This window comes from Pyrus communis, chromosome 14, assembly GCF_963583255.1.
Source record: "Pyrus communis chromosome 14, drPyrComm1.1, whole genome shotgun sequence".
In the NCBI taxonomy this organism is placed as follows: domain Eukaryota; kingdom Viridiplantae; phylum Streptophyta; class Magnoliopsida; order Rosales; family Rosaceae; genus Pyrus; species Pyrus communis.
The window spans coordinates 24,361,683-24,374,621 of NC_084816.1; the positions used below are offsets into that span (position 1 = coordinate 24,361,683).

The 12,939-nt window shown below is 39.1% G+C and overlaps 1 protein-coding gene across 1 annotated transcript; it reads right to left on the reverse strand.

Moving 5' to 3' along the window:
- Positions 1 to 8,348: 8,348 nt before the first annotated feature.
- LOC137715876 (glutathione S-transferase-like) lies at positions 8,349 to 9,687 on the reverse strand. The gene is made up of 3 exons (XM_068455233.1): positions 9,501 to 9,687; positions 9,379 to 9,427; positions 8,349 to 9,022 (listed from the first exon to the last, which is right to left on the reverse strand). The coding sequence occupies exons 1-3, from the start codon at positions 9,648 to 9,650 to the stop codon at positions 8,583 to 8,585; spliced, it is 639 nt and encodes a 212-aa protein (XP_068311334.1). The 5' UTR covers positions 9,651 to 9,687; the 3' UTR covers positions 8,349 to 8,582.
- Between the last annotated feature and the right edge of the window lie 3,252 nt (positions 9,688 to 12,939).

Consider the following 12,939-nt stretch of genomic DNA (forward strand, 5'->3'; position numbering starts at 1 on the left):
AAAGGTTAAGAACATACTTCCTTAGCGATAGAAATATTCCGGACTTGCATCTCGACACTTCAATCCCAATGAAATATTTTAAAGAACCTAGATCTTTCATTTCGAATTCTGAAGACAAATACTTTTTCAAGGCTACTTGCTCTACTGGGTCGTTACCAGTAACCACCATGTCATCCACATATACAATGAGAGTTGTAACCTTTCCGTTCTGGCATTTTAGGAATAACGTGCGATCCCAATTACTTTGCCTATAACCGAATGTTCTCATGGACTTGGTAAATTTACCAAACCAGGCTCTTGGAGATTGCTTCAACCCGTACAATGATTTCCTGAGCTTACATACCTTTTGTTTCCTTATATCCGGATCATTACACCCTGGTGGAAGGTCCATGTAAATCTCATCGGTTAGATCTCCATGGAGGAATGCATTTTTTACGTCGACCTGTTGCAAAGGCCAATCTAGGTTTGCTGCTATGGATAGTGGAACACGGACTGTATTGATCTTCGACACTAGTGCAAACGTATCAGTATAGTCAATGCTATATTTCTGTGTATATCCCTTTGCCACCAATCTTGCTTTAAAGCGATCCACCGTTCCATCTGCTTTGTATTTTACTGTATAGACCCATTTGCATCCCACAGATTTCTTTCCAGTTGGTAAGTCAGTTATTTCCCAGGTAGCATTCTTCTTCAACGATCTCAATTCCTCGTTCATTGCATCTTTCCAACGGGAATCTGCTAAGGTCTTTTGCACACTGTTAGGAATAGATAAGTAGATAATTGATATACAAATGACTTATTTGATTATGACAGGTGATAGGTAGACACATAATTGTTTAATGGATATCTCACTCTTGAATCCGAATTTGGTTCACTCACGGAATACTTGTGTTTACACTTAGGATTTGCCTCATAAGCGGGTTTGGGAATACCTCAGTTAATACGCTCTGGAAAGCGACGAAGTGGAGGTGCATTTGGTGTAGAAGACCATTGGTTATGAAAATTAATAGAAGACGAGTTTATGTTTTGACCTGATATAACATCTAGAGAAGGATCCCGTGAAAATTGTTGCTCGGTTCCATTGAAAACAGTGGGCTGTTGTTGCTCGGTTCCATTAAAAATTAGGGGTGGGCACGATTTGGTTCGGTGCGGTTTTGAGTGAAACCAAAACCGAAATCGAAATTTTTTGCGGTTCTGTTCGGTGCGGTTTTGAAGCCAAAACCGACATGAAACCAAACCTTTTGGTTCAGTTCGATGCAGTTTCAAATGGTTTCGGTTTGGTTTTTAAGAAAAAATGTACAATTTGCAATTTAACATATTAATAAGCATTTCCTAGTAACAATAGGAAAAAAAACATTTGTTATGTAAACAATTAGCATGTTGTATGCAGTTGTGATGTTAAAACATGTTTCCCGTACAAGGTATAACATAAAACAAGTTGAATAACTTTGAATTCATTAAAGGTGAGCGAAACTTTCATACTAGAATATATGATATCATGCTTCAAATGAGTGGACTTCACTAGATCATTGTTCGACTCTTGATAACAAGATTAGTCCAACCTTGTACATATATGTGTGTGTGTGGTGTGATGGCATAAAATAACAAAGGTCCTTCAAGTAAACGAACGAAAGAAAGTGATGAATGATGATATTCTAGTGTGGTTGAATCCATACTAAGTGTATGGATTCTAACAAACAACCAATTAAAACATAAAATCTGATATGGACATTTAATTAAATGTTTATTAATATTTGCGGTGCGGTTCAGTTTCGGTGTGGTTTTCAAAAGCCAAAACTGAAACTAAACCGTTTTCTATGTTGCGGTTCAATTTCAAAATGGAAACCGTTTCAAAATCGTAAAACCAAACCGTTCGATTCGGTTCGATTTGGTTCGTGTTTCGGTTTCGATTTTCGATTTTAAATGCCCATCCCGATTAAAAATAGTAGGCTGCAGTTCACTTTCAAGCCCAAAACCCGTGAGACCCGTGGCTGATGCTCCTCCTGAATTGTTGGCTGCGGTTTAGTGGGCCTGGGCCATTGTCTGTTGGCCTGCTGATCACCAAACGTGCGCTGCTGCTATATGGACTGCAAAGGTTACTCCGTGGACTCTAACCGTGAAGACTGCAAAGGCTGCTCTTTGTGAAGCTCATTTCTAGCCATAGAAATTTAATCAAAGGTCAGAACGTCACTATCTCAGGTCGGAACTTCACCATCTCTGTACTCCCCCTGAAGTGAGGACGCGGAGGATCCAAAAAACATGTCATGTTCATGGAAAATCACATCCTGAGTGATAAACATTTTCTTACTCGGAGGATGATAACAACGATACCCTTTCTGGGTAGTAGCATAACCCAAAAACACACAACGGAGGGCTCAAGGCTCAAGTTTATTACCCCGTTGAGGAGGATGAAGGTGAACAAAAATGACACACTAGAAGATCTGCGTGAGAAGATTTGGAGTCGGTGGATAGCTTGTCTGAGACATAAGAGCCTGAAATGGCGTATGGAAGTTGATGGTACAAGAAGGAAGACGATTAATAAGATAGGCCACAGATCGTAAATGCTTCACCCCCAATAATGTAGAGGCAGATGTGCTTCAATGAGCGAAGCACAAACCATCTCTAAAAAGTGTCTATTTTCGTGTTTGACAACCCCATTCTGTTGAGGAGTATACGGGCACATGGTCTGATGAACGATACGCCCTTGATTCTGGTGTTACAAATGAAAGCCAATTAAAATATATAAGTATTGTCAAATTAGTGAATATCCAATGCAGGATTTGAGAAGCTTACCCAAAAGTCATGGCTATAGAGCTTGTTCATAACACTATAGAACTTGTTCAAGCTCTATAGTCTATGCTATGGATGTTGAAGATGCTTTTTGTCTTTAAGGCAATAGGACTATCACTAGTTGGTACCTTTCCGGTTCTGGGTGACTTGAAGGCTCTTCTTGTTACAGTTAGGTTAGTCTTGTCCGACTTCCATGGTTGCTATGTGAATCAGGTTAGCCTACTCCTTCGTTTGTGTTTTAATTATATTACCATATATTTCTAACACAAATTACTGGTTTGGTGGATCACAAACTTCAAACACCAAAAGGCATCAATCTTCGTAATGAAAATGGAAGAATAATCTCAAAGGCATATGTAGGATTTATCTTATGGGATAAATAAATATCAAAAGATATTCCACCCACATGAGGATATTAACCTCCTAATTATCTATGTGATAATTAGATGAAAATCAAGAGATATTCATATTCGAATATACTTGGGATTTTCATAGGTTTTTAAGTCTTTGTACACTCTTCCCAACCACTATATAAGGAGGCTTTGGGGAAGAAGGAAAACACAAAAAACACAAGTTTTTCCACAGATCAAATATTTTAGTTAGGTCTTTAGAGCTATCACTTTCGACTCTAAGTCTTGGGAGGCGAAAACCAAGGGGCAACTCGACATATCGTAGCCAACCAGACGACCTGCGAGGTTCTAGACGTGCACCGAGAGTCAGAGCAATTGTTCGCGTTGAAGAGCAAGTTAATGTTATAAAAGAATCTAGTAAAAGTAAAAGTTAGCTTTAGTAAAAGTTGGTTAGTTGTTAGAATAGTTACCACTGTAACTATTTTCTTTACCTGTGTAAGTCTAGTTTATATAAATACCCTAGTGTAACTAATTATAATTCAATGAATGAAATGAAATCATTTCTCAATATGGTATCTCTCGCCTAAGTCCACCGACTTCGATCCTCTTTAGCTATTTTCTTGCTTATTTTCCTACCTACCAAACACCATAGCTTCCGTCTACAAACCTTCAATCTTGTTCATCAATGGCAGCAAATTCTTCTAATTCTTCATTTCCAATGGCCGCACATGCTGCTTCTTCTCCGGTGATCGCAAATCCTTCTTCTTCGTTGCCTCCCAATCTCAATTCTTCTCTGATGAACACAAACCCTAACTCCTATTTTCAAGCTTCAATCAACTCCACGAGGGTCCAAAACATTGGGAGCATGATTCAAACAAAACTTAAGCGTCATAATTACCTTGTTTGGCGTTCTCTGTTCGAGCCGATCTTCCGCTGCTACAACCTCACTGGCATTGTTGATGGATCTGAACCGCCACCGCCTCAATTTCTTGTTGATATTTCTGGAAATTTGTCCTCAATTCCAAATCCAGCCTTTGAGATTTGGTATGAAAAGGATCAAAACATCATCATTTGGATCAATTTCACTTTCTCTGAGGATTTGATTCCCTTTACTGTTGGTGTTCAATCAGCACATGAACTTTGGCAAAATCTTGAGAAACGATTTGGTGGAGTCTCGCATTCTCACAATCAACAGTTGAGATCGAATTTGCAATTGATGTCGAAAGGAACTTTCGTAATCTCTAAATATTTGTAACGCATCAAAGAAATTTTTGATGCTCTCGCTGTTGCCGGTGCACCAGTTGATGATTCAGATCTCCTTCACCTCATTCTTAATGGCTTGCCTGATGAATATGATTCCTTCATGGATTCAATTCAATTTCATCTTACTGATACTACTATTGATGATCTACATGGATTTCTTCTCAGCAAAGAAATGGCTCTTGCTCGCCAAAAGCAAATTTAAGGTTCCTTTGAACCGTATCAGGCATTTACCTTTATTCCAGCAGCTTCAAATGCTCCTCCTTTGCTTTCTACACCTCAACAGCCTTAAGTGTACAATGCTCAGTCTAATGCTTCTCAGAATTCTTACAATAGCAATAATCGAGGTAATTTTCAGATGAACAACTCTCAGAGAAGCTACAACAATCGTAATTGTTACAATCGGTTCAATAATACCTCAACCAATCGAGGTGGAAATTGTGGCTTCAGATCTTTCAACTCTACAGTCTCTTCATGTCAAATTTGTGAGGACATTGAACATCTTGCTATTGATTGTTCCAACCGTATGAATCCAAATTTTCAAGGACGTGTTCCGCCAGCTAAACTTGCAATATATGCATCTTCTACCACTTCTTCTCCTCCACCATGGCTACTTGATTCCGGAGCAAGCTCTCAAATGACCAACAATATTCAAAATCTTTAGAATCCGTAGCCCTATATTGGTCCAAATAAAGTCTATATTGGATATGGCCAAGGTTTGCCAATTCTCCATACTGGTTCTACTTTACTTAAAACACGTTTTGCAAATTTTCAATTAAAGAATGTGTTACATGTTCCACAATTGAAGCATGATCTTCTTTCTGCCAATATGTTTTTGCGTGACAATTGGTGTTCATTAACACTCAATCCCTTTGACTTCAATGTCAAGGATCTTACTACGGGGATGATGCTTTTTAGAGCTCCTGTCAGCTGTGGTCTCTATCCATTTTATGCTTCTTCTTCTACTGCAACGAAGGTCCATGCTCATTCTGCAATAAGGACATCCTTTCATGTTTGGCATCAACGTTTGGGTCATCCAACGTTCAAGACTTTTCGATCACTACTATCAAAGTCTACACTGCCTATTTCTAATATTGTTCACCAATTTTTCTGCTCAAATTGTGTTTTAGGCAAATGTGCCAAGTTACCATTTCAAGAATCTCTCTGTACTACTTCTCGGTCTCTAGAATTAGTTCGTGCAGATGTTTGGGGGCCAGCTCCAGTATGCTCTGTTAGTGGCTATCGATTTTATGTCATATTTGTAGATGATTTTACCAAATATACTTGGTTGTATCATCTCAAACATAAATCAGAAGTATTTCACATTTTTGTGCAATTCCAAGCTCTTGTTAAGAATCTTTCTGGACATAAAATTGGCACTTTAAGATCAGACTCAGGGGGTGTGTTTATCAGTTCTCAATTCAAGCATCATCTGTCTTTACATGGCATTCAACAGTAATTAGTTGTCCTTACACTTCTCAATAAAACGGTTGTGCTGAAAGAAAGCACAGACATATTGTTGAGACTGCTCGAACTCTTCTCATTGCATCACAGGTTCCTCATAAATTCTGGGTTGAAGCTTTTCTTACTACAGTGTATCTTATCAATCACCTACCTCTAGTCAACAAGTCTTCTCCTTGGGAACAATTTTTTTCAGAAAAGTTCCAAATCACAATTCCCTTCGGGTCTTTGGATGTCAATGTTTTCCCTGGCTGAAACCATACACCAACTCCAAATTAGAACCTAAGAACAAGATGTGTGTTTTCATTGGCTACAGTTTAGCTCACAAGGGTTATAGATGTCTAGATCCTTTCACTAATCGGGTTTATCTATCTAGACATGTCCATTTTGATGAACAAACTTTTCCCTTTCATGATCCACATCTTCTTAAATCCTCCATTCCAAATACCACAGAAATTTACTCACCTTTTTACCTTACATTCCCCAATCTTTATTCTCCTAATCTTACCAATCCCCTTGTTCCAACATCCATACCTTCCTCACCTACTCAACTTGAACCAGTTTTTTCTCCTGCATCTTGTACTGCACCTACTCAACCTTCCTCACCTCACTCTTCTCATATACAAGTCCTTCATTCTCTAAACCCTAAACCACATCATGTACCTCCTGTTTCATCTGTTCACCCGATGCAAACACGCTCCAAGTCAGGGATATACAAACCTAAGGCATTTACTGCCACAAAACATCATGTGCCATCTTATTTAGACATTGAGTTTATTCCTACTACATATCTTCAAGCTTCAAAACATCCTCAGTGGAGGGCTACAATGTAGGATGGATTTAATGCTTTACAAAATATAGGCACTTGGCAGCTTGTTCCCTCTACCTCCACTCATAATTTGGTTGGATGTAAATGGGTTTCCGGATTAAGAGGAAACCAGATGGCTCTGTGGATCGATACAAGGCTCAACTAGTTGCTAAAGGTTACAATCAACAAGAGGGCATTGAATATAGTAATACTTTTAGCCCGGTTGCTAAACATGTGACTATAAGAATAATTATCACTCTTGCAGTACAATCAAACTTGTTTCTACACCAGTTGGATGTAAGTAATGCATTTGTACATGGTTATTTGAAAGAGAATGTATATATGGCTTAGCCACCCGGGTTCATTGATCAAGATAATCCCACTCATGTCTGTCACTTGAAGAAATCCTTATATGGCTTAAAGCAAGCACCTTGTGCTTGGTATGAAAAACTTCAATCTGCACTTTTCTCCATGGGATCATACTCTGATCATAGTATTTTTGTGCTGCACAAACCTACTTTGGTTTTGGTTCTTGTTTATGTGGATGATATCATAGTGACATGACTTTCTTCTAGTGTTTGCAACAACATCATTTCTCAGTTGAGCTTTCAATTTCCAGTCAAGGATCTTGGAGATCTTCATTACTTTCTTGGTCTGGAAGTTCAGATATCAACCTCAAAAGCTTTCATTCATCAATCCAAATACATACTAGACCTTCTCAAGCGAACCAAAATGGATGGGGCAAAGCCATGTGCAACTCCACTTAGTTCAGCCAAGCTTGATCACACAGGTTCTTTGTTATCAAATCCAGAGGACTATCGATCCATTGTTGGAGCCCTCCAATACCTTACATGGACTCGGCTTGATTTGTCTTTTGCTGTTAACTTGGTGTGCCAATTCATGCACTCTCCCAGAGAACCTCATCTTCAAGCAATGAAACGCATACTCAGGTATCTAAAAGGGACACTTGGTTATGGATTATGGTTTCCCAAAACTACATCACCCCTACTTCTCAAAGCCTTTTCAGATGCTCACTAGGCAAGCTGTTCTTGGGATAGACGATCCACGGGTGGTTTTTGCATCTTTCTTGGTCCTTGCATTGTTAGTTGGAGTGCAAAGAAACAACACACAGTTGCAAGATCCTCTACTAAAGCTGAGTACCAATCACTTGCACATACCACTGCTGAAATTACTTGGATATGTCAACTCTTTACTGATATTGGATTCAAATTGTCCTCCTTGCCACAAATTTGGTGTGACAATGTTTCTGTTATTGCCTTAACTTCAAATCCGGTTTTTCACGCTCGAACAAAGCATGTTGAAATCGATTATCATTACATCCGAGAACTTGTTTTGGCTAAGCTTCTTACTGTTCAATTTGTATGTAGTGTGGATCAACTATTGGACATTCACACTAAATCTCTGTAAGACCAAGATTTCTCCAACTTAGATCCAAGCTTTCACTTCAACCTTTTTCGTTCAGCTTGAGGGGGTGTGAAGAGCAAGTTACTGTTGTAAAAGAATCTAGTAAAAGTAAAAGTTAGCTTTAGTAAAAGTTGGTTAGTTGTTAGAATAGTTACCATTGTAACTATTTTCTTTACCTGTGTAAATCTAGTTTATATAAATACACGTGTAACTAATTATAATTCAATGAATGAAATGAAATCATTTCTCAATGCGTGTTTGTAGGAGCATGTTGAGATTCAAGCTTCCGCATAAAAGGTACACACCTCGTTTCAAATTTATTTATAGTCTTCCAACAGCATACAACAGCAGCAGTAGCAGAGTCTCGTCCTCCAACTACTTCGGGGAAACAGAAAATCAAACGAACGTTTGAAAACTAACACACATGTTATTATTGTAGATATATGACTCTGTGTAAGCAGCAGCAACAGAAATCTTTAGTACTTGTTTCACTTTTGCAGGGCAATGACTTTTTTCCAAGCTGGCCTTGCTGTGATATCCGCTACCCATGCTTTAACATGGGGGCGGGACTCGAACAGCTTCTTCGATCGTGTTCCCATCAAGTAATGTATGGTGGGAAGGTGGTGAAGATCAGCCAAAGTGAAGCTTTCGCCTGCCAAGTATTTCGACTGAGACAGACGAATCTCATATACATCCAGAACCACAGCCAACTTGGCTTCATATTCCTCCACAACCGCCGCATCTGTGGTCATTTTAAGCATAGGCTTTATAACTAGCTCAAAGGTCAGTTTTGAGGCCGCCGGGTCGAACTTTTGGCCCTCCACCTCACACCCCAATGCTATAATTGCCATCTTCTTGTCTCGGGTCACCAGCGGGGTTCCCTTGTCAGCATACTCGTGGGCAATGTATTGTGTAATTGCCCTTGATTCTGCACATCAGAAGGTGCACAGCTTAACTTATATGCACAAATTCATATTCATGTACGTTGTGTGTGAATTTGATGTCACGACTACAACTGCGATGCCAAATTCCAAGCCAAATAAGAACGGACAACGTATTTTCACTTTTTTTCAAATGAATGTCCTCTACGGTTTTGTGATACCCCGCATTCCGGTTATAGGTAAAGTTTTCTCAATGTGAATGAACTAAATACAATTTTATCTTAAATAAACAAATTCAAATATGCTTCGAGTGTGACAGTGATTGATTGATTTGGATACCGTCACAACAGCATCCGATTTACAGATAAGTTTATCACGAGTGAGAGAGCTAAACACAACTTACCAAAGAGCTTAATATCTCCGTGTTCGAAAGCTGGAACTTCACCAAATGGCTGCATCAAATGAAGAAAAGAAATGTGAGATTTAGTTTTGTTCTTCATGTTCTCATAGTAATCATATACTTACATTGAGGGAAATGAAGGGCTCCTTTTTGTGTTCACCAGCTCCCAAGTCGATTGGAACAAGCTCGAATTTGACGTCTTTCTCGTAGAGAGCAGCAAAAACTCGCATTGTACAGGCCGAGAAAACGTTTCCGTGGACCTTGATGGCAGCCATGACTCTGGAGGAAGTGAAAAGTAAGTTTGAGCAACTGAGGAACAGATGTGTTGTGATTTGGATCCGGATATGGCCTAGTATTTATAAGCCAATGACCATCGAGGTGACCAACTGCTTCCGAAAAAAGTGGCTGTTGGCGTAAGCTTTGGGTTGGCTCTTCAAGAATAATATTTTTTGAAAAGTGTTATTGGTACTTCAAAAATCTCATTTTACTTTTCTAATATAGAAAGTTTAGAGTATAGAATTAGATTTTTAAAATGCTAATAACAATTCTCTATTTTTTTATTCATTATTTATGTTTAATTTGTTCAATTCGATGAAGCATGAAATTTAGAACGCTATTGGTTATATTTTTCATTAAATATAGGGTAAAAGCTCATACGTAATTTGGGTTGGCTCTTTTGAAAAAAGTGGCTTTTGACATAAGCTCATACGCAATTTGGGATGGCTCTTCCAGAACAATATTTTTTATTGTTATTTGTGTATAATTTATTCAATTCGATGAAGTGTAAAATTTAGGATGGTTATATTTTTCACTAAATATAGGGTAAAAGCTCATATGTAATTTGGATTGGCTTTTCTTAAAAAAAAATGGCTTTTGACGTAAGCTCATATGTCATTTGGGTTGGCTCGTCAAGAATAATATATTTTTTATTCGTTATTTGTGTTTAATTTATTCAATTCGATAAAATGTAAAATTTAACATGGTTATATTTTGGGATGTGCTATTCACACATCTTTTTTTTACTTTTCGTATACTTCTTGTTAATTTATGTTCATTAATATTATTCAATTCATTTAATTCGACGATCGAAAACCAAATAAATATAGAAAAAATTAAAAAAAAAATGTGAATTTCACATTCCCATATTTTTCATTCAATATTGGGCAAAAGTTCCAAGGGGCTTTCATATGCACCCATGTCACTAACAACGGTCCAGTTATCTTAATTTAGAAAAGGATGTAACAATACGACTTTCAGAACAAGCAAATGCCAGTCAAAATACGGCTTTCTGAAAAAGCAGGTTTGTAGCAGTGCTTCCAAGAACTTGATATCTGGATTCAGATAATATAATTTATTTTACGATAAGGGTGGACAGTGGAGCTGGTCATGGAAAGATTATTTAGAATAAAATACAAAAAAACTACATCAACTATTGGAATCATAACAGTTTCATACCTTATCTTTTAAAATTGACAATGTTATATCGCATCTTACGAATTTGTGACAATGTCATACCTCTGTCAAATTTTCTGTTAGTTTTTCTGTTAAATGCTGACGTGGCAAGAGATGGGAACCACTTTCTATTACAAAATTAATAAAGTATTATTAAAAACTAAAAAAATATTTAATATTTTTTAAATATTAAAATAATAAATAAAAGTAAAATTAAAAAAAAAGGGTAAAGTACAAAAAACTACCTCAACTATTGGGATCACGACAGTTTCATACCTCATCTTTTAAAATTGACAATGTCATACCGCATCTTACGAATTTGTGACAATGTCATACCTCCATCAATTTTTCTGTTAGTTTTTCTATTAAGTGCTAACGTGGCTTGATTCGGGACCTACTTTCGATTAAAAAATTATTAAAAACTAAAAAACAATTATTTAATATTTTTTAAATATTAAAATAATAATAAAAAGCAGAAAAAAAAACCCCCTCATTTCGTCCCTCCCCTCCCACTCCTCCCTCCTCTCTCCTCTCCCCATCTTCATCTTCTTCCCCCACCTGCAAATCCCAACAAAAAAAAAAAAAAAAAAAAAAAATCCAATTTGTCTTCCCCCCACACCCACACCCACACCCACACCCACCCACACTCTTCTCCCTCCTGCAACCTAGAAAAAAAAAACCCCCAGATCTCGTCGGCAGGAAGATGGGTGAGCAGAGAAGGTGGATGATGGGTGCGGAAGAGGATGTGGAGAATGGATGAAAGTGGTGGATTTGGGGTTTGATGGGTTTTAAAAAATTTTTTTTTTTTTTTCCTTCTTTTCTTCTTCCGCAGGGGAGTTGATGGTTTAAAAAAAAAAAAAAGCTTCCTTCCTCCTTTTTTTTTCCTCTTCTTCTTCTTCTTCTTCTTCTTCTTCTTCTTCTTCTTCTTCTCCCGCAGGGGGTGTTGATGGGTTTTCAAATTTTTTATTTTTTCTTCCTCTCCTCCTTTTCTTCCTCTTCTTCTTCTTCCTCTTCCTCTTCCTCTTTCTCCCTCCTTCTTCTTCCGCGCCCACAGGGGGGAATTTTTTTTTTTTTTCTTCCTTCCTCCTTTTTTTCCTATTCTTCTTCCTCCTCCTCCTCCTCCTTCTCCTTCTTGTTCTTCCGCAGGGGGTTGTTGGGTTTTCAAATTTTTTTTTTTTTTTTGGGTTTGCAGGTGGGGGGAAGAAAATGAAGATGGGGAGAAGAGAGAGGAGGGGGAGGAGGAGGGGAGGGACGAACTTGTCACATCCCGGCCCGGGCGGGACCACTTCCCGGGCCCGCTCCACCACCGTAGCACGATATTGTCCGCTTTGGGCTTACCATTCCCTCACGATTTTGTTTTTGGGAACTCACAAGCAACTTCCCAGTGGGTCACCCATCATGGGATTGCTCTAGCCCCCTTCTCGCTTAACTTCGGAGTTCCTACGGAACCCGAAGCCAGTGAGCTCCCAAAAGGCCTCGTGCTAGGTAGGGATATGAATATACATTTAAGGATCACACCCCTGGGTGATGTGGGATGTCACAATTCACCCCCCCTTAGGGGCCCAACGTCTTCGTCGGCACACCACGACCAGGGTTAGGCTCTGATACCAAATTGTCATATCCCGACTCAGGCGGATCACTTCCCGGGCCCGCTCCACCACTGTAGTACGATATTGTCCGCTTTGAGCTTACCATTCCTTCACGGTTTTGTTTTTGGGAACTCACGAGCAACTTCCCGGTGGGTCACCCATCATGGGATTGCTCTAGCCCCCTTCTCGCTTAACTTCGGAGTTCCTACGGAACCCGAAGCCAGTGAGCTCCCAAAAAGCCTCGTGCTAGGTAGGGATGGGAATAAACATATAAGGATCACTCCCCTGGGTAATGTGGGATGTCACAGTCCACCCCCCTTAGGGGCCCGACGTCCTCGTCGGCACACCATGACCAGGGTTAGGCTCTGATACCAAATGTCACATCCTGGTCCGGGCGGGACCACTTCCTGGGCCTGCTCCACCACCGTAGCACGATATTGTCCGCTTTGGGCTTACCATTCCCTCACGGTTTTGTTTTTGGGAACTCACGAGCAACTTCCTAGTGGGTCACCCATCATGGGAT

Coding starts and splice junctions, on each gene's coding strand:
- LOC137715876 (XM_068455233.1), bottom strand. CDS start 9,650: ATGGCTGCCATCAAGGTCCACGGAAACGTTTTCTCGGCCTGTACAATG. Junction 9,428..9,500: donor AGCCCTTCATTTCCCTCAAT/GTAAGTATATGA, acceptor CATTTGATGCAG/CCATTTGGTGAAGTTCCAGC. Junction 9,023..9,378: donor CGGAGATATTAAGCTCTTTG/GTAAGTTGTGTT, acceptor TCTGATGTGCAG/AATCAAGGGCAATTACACAA.